Source organism: Anomaloglossus baeobatrachus, chromosome 6 (genome assembly GCF_048569485.1).
Source record: "Anomaloglossus baeobatrachus isolate aAnoBae1 chromosome 6, aAnoBae1.hap1, whole genome shotgun sequence".
In the NCBI taxonomy this organism is placed as follows: domain Eukaryota; kingdom Metazoa; phylum Chordata; class Amphibia; order Anura; family Aromobatidae; genus Anomaloglossus; species Anomaloglossus baeobatrachus.
Genome location: NC_134358.1, coordinates 86,530,961 through 86,545,907, shown reverse-complemented (window position 1 = coordinate 86,545,907; position 14,947 = coordinate 86,530,961). Strand labels below are relative to the sequence as shown.

General features: G+C 43.5%; 1 protein-coding gene across 2 annotated transcripts in view; it reads left to right on the top strand.

The window, feature by feature from the left end:
* The window catches only part of TMEM67 (transmembrane protein 67), a 135,625-nt gene that overhangs the window by 32,466 nt on the left and 88,212 nt on the right, over nucleotides 1-14,947 (top strand). For both annotated transcript variants that reach the window (XM_075316256.1, XM_075316255.1), the window contains exons 5-7: nucleotides 5,310-5,379; nucleotides 12,466-12,540; nucleotides 12,628-12,690. In XM_075316256.1, the coding sequence (XP_075172371.1) occupies nucleotides 5,310-5,379; nucleotides 12,466-12,540; nucleotides 12,628-12,690 (208 nt within the window). The remainder of the gene's footprint in view (nucleotides 1-5,309; nucleotides 5,380-12,465; nucleotides 12,541-12,627; nucleotides 12,691-14,947) is intronic.

Genomic DNA, 14,947 nt, shown 5'->3' with positions numbered 1-14,947 from the left:
ATGGAGACACGGGGCTCAGTGGGTGCTCATGTCCGCTGGCCCAGCCGCCTTTAGAAATACAGCGTGGCTCAGGGCTCATCCCAACTGAACTCACGACCTCCTTAACCGTGGGCGGAACACTACTCAGACAACACAGGGTGAGGGAATCACAATATTAAGACTTTATTGGATCCCCAAAATATTAATGGCACATAACCAGCAAAACACATAAATGTAACAGGCAACAGAGTCTTACCCTTCCGCTGGCTCACCAGGGATTTAGAATGTCCATGCCTCAGAGGTTCCAGGGCTATTTTACTCCAATCCAGGAGCACTCCGCTTTTGGCGGGCACCTACAGAGACTGGAATAACGCCAGATTTAAGAAGCTGGCTGAGGTCTGCAAAGTCTGTACCAGGTGACAGGATTGTCCCAACCTGGGTTTCCTTCTTAAGTAGTCTTTGGTTTGAAGTCATGTAGCCAAGTATTCCTCTAGTCGGAGCCAAAGTCCATAGACCGAGTCCACATGGTATCCTGGTCCTGATCACCTAGTCAGCTCCTAAGAGCTTAGACTGGATCATGCGACATCCAACAACCACTGGTGACTTAAAGAAATCCCTTTTATAGCCATAACCTTCCCTTAGGATAAACTGTGCCCTTATCGGATTGGTTGTACAAGGTTGCTTCTCTTATTGGATGAATTTCAAGCTGCATGGATAATGTTCATTTAAATGATGTGGATAGAAAGATGTGGATAGAAAGACTGAGGATATCTACATGTAGTCTGCAAGTCACAGACTAGACAATGGCTACTAAGGTATTTTACATTAGATTAGCAATACACAACTACATTACAATGATTGCTCGGAAGGGTCTGGTCCCAAACAATAGTTTAGCAAACATGAGTTAGCACACAGAAGAACAATACGTCTGGCTAATGTAAGAAATTTTAACCCACGACACACATTGAAAAAGTCTGTGTCGTCACATTCCTCCCCCTTCTTAATTAGCCAGATGGGAAAATTGCTGAATCTTGACGAGGTTTGTTGTTGATGGGCTGGCCAGACATGACAGGCTTCCGATCATCCTTCTTCACCTGTCGGGAAAGCCCATCCGCGTTTCCATGGTTCTTGCCTTGTTCATGGGAGATGGAAAAATTATAGGATTGTAATGCCAGACTCCACCTGAGCAAGCGTCCGTTGTCCCCAGCAGTGCGATTTAGCCAACTCAATGGATTGTGGTCAGTGAGAACTGTAAACTCATTGCCATAGAGGTAGGGCTGCAATTTTTTCAGGGCCCAGACTATGGCCAGGCATTCTTTTTCTATGGTGGCGTAAGCCCTCTCTCGGTCCAACAGTTTCCGGGAGAGGTAAGCTATCGGATGTTCCTCACCATTGTCTCCCACTTGGCTAAGTACAGCTCCTAGTCCTGTGTCCGATGCGTCTGTTTGGACGATGAACCTGCAACGGAAGTCAGGAGCAGTCAGGACGGGGCTTTGGGCTAGCCGGTCTTTCAATTGGAGGAACGCAGTTTCACATTCTGGGGTCCAGATAAGGTTACGGGCATATCTTTTGGTTGTGAGGTCAGTGAGCGGTTTTGCTACGATACTGTAATTGGGGATAAACTTTCGATAATAGTTTGCGGTTCCTAGGAACACACGGACCTGTTTTTGATTGACCGGGCGTGGCCACTGGGTAATGGCTTCTACTTTTGCAGGTTCGGGACGAATGCACCCACTTCCCACCCGATGTCCCAGGTATAGCACTTCGGTCATCCCCATTTGGCATTTGTCAGGTCTGATGGTGAGCTGTGCTTTGGCTACCCTCTGCAGCACCTGGGACACGTGCTGAACATGCTCTTACCATGTGTCGCTAAAGATAGCGATGTCATCCAAATAGGCCTGGGCATACCCCTGACATCCCTCTAGTAAATGGTCTACCATCCTCTGGAAGGTGGCCGGGGCATTTTTCATCCCAAAAGGCATGCTGATAAACTCAAATAGGCCAAAAGGGGTTATGAAGGCCGGTTTTCTCTTGAGCCTCTTTTGTGAGTGGGATCTGCCAGTATCCCTTGCTCAAATCGAGGGTAGATATAAACCAAGACACGGGGCTCAGTGGGTGCTCTCGTCCACTAAAACCCGCCGCCTTTAGAAAGACAGCGTGGCTCAGGGCTCATCCGAATGTAGCCAAGTATTTCTCTAGTCGGAGCCAAAGTCCCTAGACCGAGTCCACAAGGTATCCTGGTCCTGATCCCCTAGTCAGCTCCCAAGAGCTTAGACTGGATCATGCGACATCCAACAACCACTGGTGACTTAAAGAAATCCCTTTTATAGCCATAACCTTCCCTTAGGATAAATTGTGCCCTTATCGGATTGGTTGTACAAGGTTGCTTCTCTTATTGGATGAATTTCAAGCTACATGGGTAATGTTCATTTAAATGATGTGGATAGAAAGACTGAGGATATCTACATGTAGTCTGCAAGTCACAGACTAGACAATGGCTACTAAGGTAATTTACATTAGATTAGCAATATACAACTACATTAAAATGATTGCTCGGAAGGGTCTGGTCCCAAACAATAGTTTAGCAAACATGAGTTAATACACAGAAGAACAATGCGTCTGGCTAATGTAAGAAATTTTAACCCACGACACACATTGAAAAAGTCTGTGTCGTCACAAGTAATATTTCTGGATTGAAATGAGGTTTATTGTACTAACAGAAAATGTGCAATTTGCATTTAAACAAAATTTGACCGGTGCAAAAGTATGGCCACCCTTATCAATTTCTTGATTTGAACACTCCTAACTACTTTTTACTAACTTACTGAAGCACTAAATTGGTTTTGTTACCTCATTGAGCTTTGAACTTTATAGGCAGGTGTATCCAATCATGAGAAAAGGTATTTAAGGTGGCCACTTGCAAGTTGTTCTCCTATTTGAATCTCCTATGAAGAGTGGCATCATGGGCCCCTCAAAACAACTCTCAAATGATCTGAAAACAAAGATTATTCAACATATTGTTCAGGGGAAGGATACAAAAAGTTGTCTCAGAGATTTAAACTGTCAGTTTCCACTGTGAGGAACATAGTAAGGAAATGGAAGAACACATGTACAGTTCTTGTTAAGCCCAGAAGTGTCAGGCCAAGAAAAATATCAGAAAGGCAGAGAAGAAGAATGGTGAGAACAGTCAAGGACAATCCACAGACCACCTCCAAAGACCTGCAGCATCATCTTGCTGCAGATGGTGTCAATGTGCATCGGTCAACAATATAGCGCACGTTGCACAAGGAGAAGCTGTATGGGAGAGTGATGCGAAAGAAGCCGTTTTTGCAAGCACGCCACAAACAGAGTCACCTGAGGTATGCAAAAGCACATTTGGACAAGCCAGTTACATTTTGGAAGAAGGTCCTGTGGACTGATGAAACAAAGATTGAGTTGTTTGGTCATACAAAAAGGCGTTATGCATGGAGGCAAAAAAAACACGGCATTCCAAGAAAAGCACTTGCTACCCCCAGTAAAAGTTGGTGGAGGTTCCATCATGCTTTGGGGCTGTGTGGCCAATGCCGGCACCGGGAATCTTGTTAAAGTTGAGGGTCGCATGGATTCAACTCAGTATCAGCACATTCTTGACAATAATGTGCAAGAATCAGTGACGAAGTTGAAGTTACGCAGGGGATGGATATTTCAGCAAGACAATGATCCAAAACACTGCTCCAAATCTACTCAGGCATTCATGCAGAGGAACAATTACAATGTTCTGGAATGGCCATCCCAGTCCCCAGACCTGAATATCATTGAAAATCTGTGGGATGATTTGAAGCGTGCTGTCCATGCTCGGCGACCATCAAACTTAACTGAACTGGAATTGTTTTGTAAACAGGAATGGTCAAATATACCTTCATCCAGGATCCAGGAACTCATTAAAAGCTACAGGAAGCGACTAGAGGCTGGGATTTGTGCAAAAGGAGGATCTACAAAATATTAATGTCACTTTTATGTTGAGGTACCCATACTTTTGCACCGGTCAAATTTTGTTTAAATGCAGATTGCACATTTTCTGTTAGTACAATAAACCTCATTTCAATCCAGAAATATTACTGAGTCCATCAGTTATTAGATATATGAAACTGAAATAGCTGTTGCAAAAACCCAAATTGTTATAAAGAAAAAAGGTTAACATTAATAGGGGTGCCCAAACTTTTTCATATGACTGTACATTCCTACAAGCACCACATAACCAATTCACGCAACCGCATGTGACCGCATCTTGCCGCGATTCCATAGGAAATGAATGGAGCTGAAACGCATTTGTGACAGATCCGGTTTTGCAGCAAAATACCGCTGTTGTGAGCGCGGCCTAACACTGGCAAGGTTTCAAGATAAACTGCTCAGTTAAGTATCTGGGCAATCACAGGGAAAAGGGAACACTTGCAGAAGCACAAAATCTCCAAGTGTAGGATAGGACAACTGAGCTGTCACTCAAAACACCGACAGCTCAGCCCGCCCCAGCTCCAGGTTGGATGACTGAACTGTTACTCACCCAACTGACAGCGCATCACACCCTGATCACAGAGCGGAGGAATGGTGACAACAGAAAGTTGTTTTACATTGCTCAATAGATGTGAAAAATAATGAACATAATCCACAGCACTTTCCCGGCATCATCCAGGTGGAATCTACCTAAAAAAGACTCTGCGTGTACACATAGCCTAATTTTTCTCTATTTGGAAAATAAATCAAGCGAGACCATTGAAAAAAAAAAATCTCCAAGAGCCTCTATATAGATATGACATGCACAGTTATGGTTTAGGCCATTGAGTTAGGTCCTTCTGTTCTTTTTTACCGTGAGAGTTTTTCGTTTATGCCAAAAAGAAAACAAAACCTTTACCAAAGCTTCTTCTACCCAGTACAATACTAAAAGCGTACAGAACAGGGATTGCAAATGGATGTCACCTGTGTTCTGTCCGACACTATCTGTGATCCATAACTCAGAGTAAAACGGACTTGTATCAGTGATTATTTGCAGACACATGATTAGAGTTCTAAATAGCAGCAACATAGATTACATCAGATAGAACAAGTATCTGTTAATGCCACAGATAGATCACATACATGAAATACATACATCTGAATAAGGCAGTTTAGGCCACATTATTACCAAATTGTTTTCGCTTTTTACTTTTTTATCTGTAAAACAATTATATTCTGCCACAAACATTATAGACAGTAACAGAATAACTTTGGACTTAATTCAGATCTGTATTTCATCCATGTGTTCATTATTTTTGTATTATTGAGATTGATGACATTATGTAATGGTGTCATCCTAGGTGCGAGAGATGTCATGAGACCTTCATCAACAAGACCAACTCGTGCAACTGCAACCAGCCAAATATTTTGGTAAGTAGCTTAAAAACACCTATTGTTAGACTGAGGTCACACTGTGTATTGTGACCTGTGTTTAGGTATAGAAAGAAAAAAACTCTCAAACCTATATGTTAAAAGAGGCTATGACGGCTGCATAACATTGTCATCCTTTATCCACAGACCTCCTATGTTAAAAAATAAAAACTTACTCCTTCATTTTTTTTATTGGATCCTGCTGGGATGGAAAATCATAGTCTAATTCAATATTACAGCCACATGAAAACCAAAAAGACTTGGACCGCTTAGCTTGTAGGCCAGGACTTTCACATATACACAGCACATATATATTAAAAAAAATGTAGATGAATCAGCATTCATAGATCTAATATATAAAGGTGAGTGTTTGTGTGTGTGTGTGTGTGTGTGTGTGTGTGTGTGTATGTATGTGTGTATGTATGTCCACTAAAGGAATCTGCACCATCGCATGTACAATCACAAAATTCTGCACAGCCGCCTCACTTGTCTCAGGGAACGTCATAGACTATGTTTTGAAGGGAAAATTTAACCCTGCACTTTAGTTTTCACCATAAAATCTGCTTACATTAAAATCCATAGAGCTGGGAGCAACAGGTCATTAATAGCAGCTGTGATTGGTTGCTATAGGCAACGAAGGACATTTTTATTATAAGAAGCTTATGTGTGAGGTAATGTGATATCAATGTAGAGACAGAGAAAGCGACAGAGATATAGAGAGAGGCAGACAGGGAGCGAGACAGAGGAGACAGAGAGCAACAGACAGGGAACGTCAGGCAGAGACTGACAGAGAGATGTATAGAGACAGACAGACGTATAGAGAGAGAGGGAGACGTATATAGAAAGAGGGAGACGTATAGAGAGAGGGAGACGTATAGAGAGAGGGAGACGTATAGAGAGAGGGAGACGTATAGAGAGAGGGAGACGTATAGAGAGAGGGAAACGTATAGAGAGAGGGAGACGTATAGAGGGAGGGAGTCTGATAGAGGGAGGGAGTCTGATAGAGGGAGGGAGTCTGATAGAGGGAGGGAGTCTGATAGAGAGGGGGAGTCTGATAGAGAGGGGGAGTCTGATAGAGGGAGGGAGTCTGATAGAGAGGGGGAGTCTGATAGAGAGGGGGAGTCTGATAGAGAGGGGGAGTCTGATAGAGAGGGGGAGTCTGATAGAGGGAGGGAGTCTGATAGAGGGAGGGAGTCTGATAGAGAGAGGGAGTCTGATAGAGGGAGGGAGTCTGATAGAGGGAGGGAGTCTGATAGAGGGAGGGAGACTGATAGAGGGAGGGAGTCTGATAGAGGGAGGGAGACTGATAGAGGGAGGGAGTCTGATAGAGGGAGGGAGACTGATAGAGAGAGACAAACAGAGATGGATAGAGAGACAGAGGTAGAGAGGGAAAGTGGGAGAGAGACAGACATACTTTGTTACTATCCCGGGCAATTTTAGGTATTACAGCTAGTATATAATGAAAGCAATAGTATTTATTTCAAGAAAAAATATATAAAGGGACACAAAAGTGTTAAGTACAGTAGGCAAAAAAACATTAAAAAGGACATGTCAGACATGGGAGTATTTACACATTTTGAACTTTTAAAGGGTCATTCCCATCTCCAAGAGCCTATCTCAATATCTAGTAGGTGTAATAATCATATTAGCAAATACCTCCCATTACAAATGTAGTATAGTTCTCTTGATATAGCCATGTCTCTTACCTCATGTGTAGGGCATTGCAACTTAAGGATCCATTGTTACGACCACTCATTCCAATTCTTGAAACTATTTATTTTAGTATTGTATATCTATATAGGACTCAGAGTTACTGGTGAATTCTTGTAATTATTTTTTTCAATATCTTATATCTATATTGGATTTATTATCAATCTTCTACAGCGCATGCATTATCACTTCTGCTCCAGTTTGCCTGCTCACTTCTATGCTACTATTACGGTATATACAATACAGTTAGGTCCAGAAATATTTGGACAGTGACACAAGTTTTTTGTTATTTTAGCTGTTTACAAAAACATGTTCAGAAATACAATTATATATATAATATGGGCTGAAAGTGCACACTCCCAGCTGCAATATGAGAGTTTTCACATCCAAATCGGAGAAAGGGTTTAGGAATCATAGCTCTGTAATGCATAGCCTCCTCTTTTTCAAGGGACCAAAAGTAATTGGACAAGGGACTCTAAGGGCTGCAATTAACTCTGAAGGCGTCTCCCTCGTCAATCTGTAATCAATGAAGTAGTTAAAAGGTCTGGGGTTGATTACAGGTGTGTGGTTTTGCATTTGGAAGCTGTTGCTGTGACCAGACAACATGCGGTCTAAGGAACTCTCAATTGAGGTGAAGCAGAACATCCTGAGGCTGAAAAAAAAGAAAAAATCCATCAGAGAGATAGCAGACATGCTTGGAGTAGCAAAATCAACAGTCGGGTACATTCTGAGAACAAAGGAATTGACTGGTGAGCTTGGGAACTCAAAAAGGCCTGGGCGTCCACGGATGACAACAGTGGTGGATGATCGCCGCATACTTTCTTTGGTGAAGAAGAACCCGTTCACAACATCAACTGAAGTCCAGAACACTCTCAGTGAAGTAGGTGTATCTGTCTCTAAGTCAACAGTAAAGAGAAGACTCCATGAAAGTAAATACAAAGGGTTCACATCTAGATGCAAACCATTCATCAATTCCAAAAATAGACAGGCCAGAGTTAAATTTGCTGAAAAACACCTCATGAAGCCAGCTCAGTTCTGGAAAAGTATTCTATGGACAGATGAGACCAAGATCAACCTGTACCAGAATGATGGGAAGAAAAAAGTTTGGAGAAGAAAGGGAACGGCACATGATCCAAGGCACACCACATCCTCTGTAGAACATGGTAGAGGCAACGTGATGGCATGGGCATGCATGGCTTTCAATGGCACTGGGTCACTTGTGTTTATTGATGACATAACAGCAGACAAGAGTAGCCGGATGAATTCTGAAGTGTACCGGGATATACTTTCAGCCCAGATTCAGCCAAATGCCGCAAAGTTGATCGGATGGCGCTTCATAGTACAGATGGACAATGACCCCAAGCATACAGCCAAAGCTACCCAGGAGTTCATGAGTGCAAAAAAGTGGAACATTCTGCAATGGCCAAGTCAATCACCAGATCTTAACCCAATTGAGCATGCATTTCACTTGCTCAAATCCAGACTTAAGACGGAAAGACCCACAAACAAGCAAGACCTGAAGTATGCGGCTGTAAAGGCCTGGCAAAGCATTAAGAAGGAGGAAACCCAGCGTTTGGTGATGTTCATGGGTTCCAGACTTAAGGCAGTGATTGCCTCCAAAGGATTCGCAACAAAATATTGAAAATAAAAATATTTTGTTTGGGTTTGGTTTATTTGTCCAATTACTTTTGACCTCCTAAAATGTGGAGTGTTTGTAAAGAAATGTGTACAATTCCTACAATTTCTATCAGATATTTTTGTTCAAACCTTCAAATTAAACGTTACAATCTGCACTTGAATTCTGTTGTAGAGGTTTCATTTCAAATCCAATGTGGTGGCATGCAGAGCCCAACTCGCGAAAATTGTGTCACTGTCCAAATATTTCTGGACCTAACTGTATATGTGCATAATTAATTATTGGAAAAATTCAGTATTTGGATAAAATGTTTGAATAGAATGTGATGGTAAAGCATCTGTAGGCCACTGTCGGTGATACAAACCGTTCGCTAGTAAATTTCAAAGCTACGAATAACACGGAAGTCACGAAAACGGGATTAATTCGGACAGTCTAGAAATCATGATTCTGAAACTTTAGAAAAACTTGCTTGAGAAAATACCAAAAGAGATTTAGAAAGAAGAAAACAATTAATTAATTGAAAAAAGTTTACAGATAATAAAATAATAAATTTTAAAGACATTGTCCATTACTCAGACAACTCCTTCTCAATCTCTATATTTCACCCATGCTAAATAATAACACCTATGTTCCCCCTCCGGTACGGTGCCGCTCCAGCGCTGTCAGCACCTGAACTCCTGGGGCTCACATGACATTGGCTGCAGGGCTCACATGCCATAACAATCATCCGAATGAAGTCAGAGGGCAGTGGTATTCACTCACTTTTTCCGGGTGTCCGTTTCGCCTTAAGGTAATGAGAGTGAAGCAGATGCTGATTGGCTGCAGTGGTCACTTGGCATATCCATGTCAGTCAAGCCCTGGGAGAGAAGGCGCCAACATCGCTGGAATGCCACCCCAACCGGAGGGGAGTACAGGCTGCTATTATTTTACATTGGGAAAATATAGGGATTGAGAAGGGTTTGTACGACTGGTGGACAACCCCTTTAAGTAGCAATTATAGAAATGAAATTGAAAAGTGACTTAAAAGGAATGTATCATCAGAAAAAAAAAAAAAATTAAATACCTGAAAAAATGTAAAGTAATATTATTTTAATGTTTTGTTTAAATATTATTTTCTTTTTTTAAATGAGCAAAATGTAAAAAAAAAAAATTAAAAAGTTTAATATTTTCCACTGTTTCCACTGTTAAACACTAGGGGGAGCAGCTTCTGAAATCCTACAGAAATCCCACTGTAGGAAAAAGCTCACGTTACAGCTTGCAGTAAAGTGGGCGGAGTCTGCTCTCCTGTGTGTGATGTCACGCCTCCCCCTCCTAATCTGAGTGTTTACAAAGGATAACAGAGAATGACATGTAGGGACACAATGCACAGCCATTTTGTTGGTGACCAGAAATGTCTAAAGTGTCACCAAGGACAGCAGGAGTATCACACAGGACAGGATTAGATACACGGCTCTGCAGACAGTATCACACAGGAGAGGATTAGACACACAACTCAGCAGACAGTATCACCCAGGCTAGGATTAGATACACAGCTCAGCAGACAGTATCACCCAGGCTAGGATTAGATACACGGCTCAGCAGACAGTATCACACAGGCTAGGATTAGATACACGGCCGTGCACACAGCATCACCCAGGACAGGATTAGATACACGACCGTGCAGACCGCATCACCCAGGACAGGATTAGATATACGGCCGTGCAGACCGCATCACCCAGGACAGGATTAGATACACGGCCGTGCACACAGCATCACACAGGAGAGGATTAGATACACGGCCGTGCACACAGCATCACACAGGAGAGGATTAGATACACGGCCGTGCACACAGCATCACTTAGGACAGGATTAGATACACAGCTCAGCAGACAGCATCACCCAGGACAGGATTAGATACACAGCTCAGCAGACCGCATCAACCAGGACAGGATTAGATACACGGCCGTGCACACAGCATCACACAGGACAGGATTAGATACACGGCCGTGCACACAGCATCACACAGGAGAGGATTAGATACACGGCCGTGCACACAGCATCACCCAGGACAGGATTAGATACACGGCCGTGCAGACCGCATCACCCAGGACAGGATTAGATACACGGCCGTGCACACAGCATCACACAGGAGAGGATTAGATACACGGCCGTGCACACAGCATCACACAGGACAGGATTAGATACACAGCTCAGCAGACAGCATCACCCAGGACAGGATTAGATACACAGCTCAGCAGACAGTATCACCCAGGACAGGATTAGATACACAGCTCATCAGACAGCATCACCCAGGACAGGATTAGATACTGTCTGATGAGCTGTGTATCTAATCCTGTCCTGGGTGATGCTGTCTGCTGAGCTGTGTATCTAATTCTGTCCTGGGTGATGCTGTCTGCTGAGCTGTGTATCACCCAAGAGAGGATTAGATACACGGCTCAGCAGATAGTATCAAACAGGAGAGGATAATACACAGCCGTGCAGACAGCATCAGCGGCGGTACTCGCATGCAGTGGGGTACGGGCACACACATACACAGCAGCGGTGAGCAGAGCGGTGGCTGGGGAGAGCGGAGGGAGGAAGTGTCATCGGAGACGGTAACGGCGGGGGGAGGGGCGGCGGTAGCAGTAACGGGGGCTGGGGAGAGCGAAGGGATGGGGTGTCAGCGGAGACGGTAACAGCGAGGGGGAGGGGCGGCACTAGCGGGGGCTGAGGAGAGCGAAGGGATGGGGTGTCAGCGGAGACGGGAACGGCGAGGGGCGGCACTAGCGGTAGCAGTAGCGGGGGCTGGGGAGAGCGGAGGGAGGCGGTGTCATCAGTAACGGGGGCAGGGGAGGGGAGGCGGCCTGTACTCACACATCCCGGCGGTTGACAGGGGTGAAGTGGAGCAAACAGCATACGCTGTGAGCTCCACGATGATGGCGCTGAACTCCTCCCTCTGCTGTAATCTGGACAGCCCAGGGGGCGCGTCCAGGTCACAGCATACGCCCACTGTAACGTTAAACATAGGGTCAGATAGCGACCACTATTCTCTATGCACAGGGGCTGCCATTAAAGGAGTGTGTAACTGTCGTTACACACACAGCAAATCCAACATGGCCCCCAGTGCACACAGTAAAATTAGAATAACAGAAAAAGTAAATAAGCTACGATTTTCATTTTGTATTAGAAATACTTGATTTCAGAATCACTATTTTTAATACAAAAATAAAAAAACGCGATACTGTCCCTTTAAAGTGATTTTCCCATGAACACAGTTATATGTGTCCCTGCTATGTGCTGTACAATGGCCGTGTCTGACCGTACAGGGACATGGCCTGATGATACCATAGCTCCTGAGTCCCGAGGAAGCAAAACAGAGTATATAGACATTACAGCAGGAGATTATGGATGATTCTTTTTGTGAGGTAAAACATTTCTTTGCCTGTTTAAACAAGAAAAAAGAAAGAATTTGATCCCATACTGTAATGTCTGTATAAATCTTTACTTTATCCCCGGCCCAGGAGCTGTGGTATGATCAAACCATGTCCCTGTAAAGTCAGACACGGCCATTACACAGTACACAGCAGGGACAAATATATAAGATTATCTCCGCACAGGAACAATTTTTTTAAACCCATCCAATTGTGGAACTTATTAGTATTCCAAGATCTATTGATTAAAATTAACTTTGTTCATGGGAAGGCCCTTTAATGCATATTTTACTCTAATAGGTGCATTAAAATGTACTTTTATTTTCTTAGGCCGGTGGCATATGTTTTAATGGAGCGGATCATATCTTGTCCAGAGTTGTTTCAACTATTCGATTTGGGCAGCTTGTAAGTATTTGTATTTGGCAAAATGGACTTCATATATGATGTGAAGAAAGTGAACCCCAACACATGGTCTTATGTTTGTGTTCTCAGGGAGTATTATTGCGCTCTGAATGGCTTTCCGTTCACTTGCAAGCATCAGCAGCAGCTTGTCTGGTATGGATTTTACTACCTTTGTGTAATATTGCGATTTCTTACATTCTGTGCGATTAATAATATAGTTTACAATATACACTGTGTGCAGAATTATTAGGCAAATTAGTATTTTAATCACATGATAATTTTTATACATATTGTCCTACTCCAAGCTGTATAGGCTTGACCGCCAACTACCAATTAAGTAAATCAGGTGATATGCATCTCTGTAATGAGGAGGGGTGTGGTGTATTGGCATCAAGACCCTATATAAGGTGTGCTTAATTATTAGGAAACTTCCTTTCCTTTGGCAAAATGGGTCAGAAGAGAGATTTGACGGGCTCCAAAAAGTCGAAAATTGTGAGATGTCTTGCAAAGGGATGCAGCAGTCTTGAAATTGCCAAACTTTTGAAGCGTGATCACCGAACAATCAAGCGTTTCATGGCACATAGCCAACAGGGTAGCAAGAAGCGTGTTGGGCAAAAAAGGCGCAAAATAACTGCCCATGAATTGAGGAAAATCAAGCGTGAAGCTGCCAAGATGCCATTTGCTACCAGTTTGGCCATATTTCAGAGCTGCAACGTTACTTGAGTATCAAAAAGCACAAGATGTGCCATACTCCGGGACATGGCCAAGGTAAGGAAGGCTAAAAAACTACCACCTTTGAACAAGAAACATAAAATAAAACGTCAAGACTGGGCCAAGAAATATCTTAAGACTGATTTTTCAAAGGTTTTATGGACTGATGAAATGAGAGTGACTCTTGATGGGCCAGATGGATGGGCCAGAGGCTGGATCAGTAAAGGGCAGAGAGCTCCACTCAGCAGCGGTACAGGAAGAAGTCGGTATTGTTCAAGAAAAGCATGATTTTCATGCAAGAAAATGCTCCATCACATGCATCCACCTACTCCACAGCGTGGCTGGCTAGTATAGGTCTAAAAGATGAAAAAATAACATGGCCCCCTTGTTCACCTGATCTGAATCCCATAGAGAACCTGTGGTCCCTCATAAAATGTGAGATCTACAGGTAGGGAAAACAGGACACCTCTCGGAACAGTGTCTGGCAGGCTGTGGTGGCTGCTGCATGCAATGTTGATCGTAAACAGATTGTAATACTATTGTATGAACTGAGGATTTCGATTGCGTTAGGGCAATGACAACCAGAGACGGGTTCTTGGTGCAAAGAAGTTTTATAATATGCCACCAACAATATATACACAGAAAAGAACATAAACACAATATATACCTGCCAGGTTCGGAGCAAAGGGGAATTCCCGGGACCGTGCACCGGACTTCCCCAGGGAGGCCACCAGGAGCGAACCCCTATACAGGGGCTGCCTGGCGATCACTCCAGAAGGCCTAAATGCGCAGCAGCTGGGACACGAAAGGGCAACAGGTTATAGTCCAAAAATGTCTGTACGGGATGTGGAACGCGGGTCCTAGGGTGGATAGGTACTGGAAGGGACCGGGCACAAACGCCAACCAGAGACAGCAGACAGAGTCCGGGACCAGCGAGGGCACAGCTCGATGAGACCAGGTGGAGTCCAGGGCCGGTGTCAGGTGATTCACCAGGATCCAAAATAACAACCAGGAAATGACAGCAGCAGGGCAGGAGTAGACAGGAAGCAGTATACTCAAGCAACTAGACTAAGCTTAGGGGCGGGCTTTTAAACAGATGAACAGGAAGTAGGGCAATAGAACAGAAAACTCCATGTTAACAAAGGGCAAGATCCTTCAGAAGCAAACTGGAAATCCCGGAATACTGACACAGATCAAGCAACTGACAGAATCTATGAATGGTAGGCTGTTGAGTGTCATCAGAAAGAATATTGGTCACTAATTTTTTGGGGTTTTGTTTTTGCATGTCAGAAATGTTTATGTTTAACAAGTGAGATGGGAATATATTTGGTTTTTAATAAGTTGCCGAATAATTATGCACAGTAATAGTTACCTGCAAAAACAGATATCCTCCTAAGATAGCCAAATATAAAAAAAACCCACTCCAACTTCCAAAAATATTAAGCTTTGATATTTATGAGTCTTTTGGGTTGATTGAGAACATAGTTCTTGATCAATAATAAAAAAAAATCCTCTAAAATACAACTTGCCTAATAATTCTACACACGGTGTAGATGTTGGAGCTTCAACATCCAATCAGCGGCCACTAACCAGTTGCATAGTATGTCATCAGAGCGGGCATCCAATCTAATGGAATATTGATGAGCTGCAACTGATCAGTGGCCGCTGTGATGGGCTGCAGTGGTCATGTGATACAATA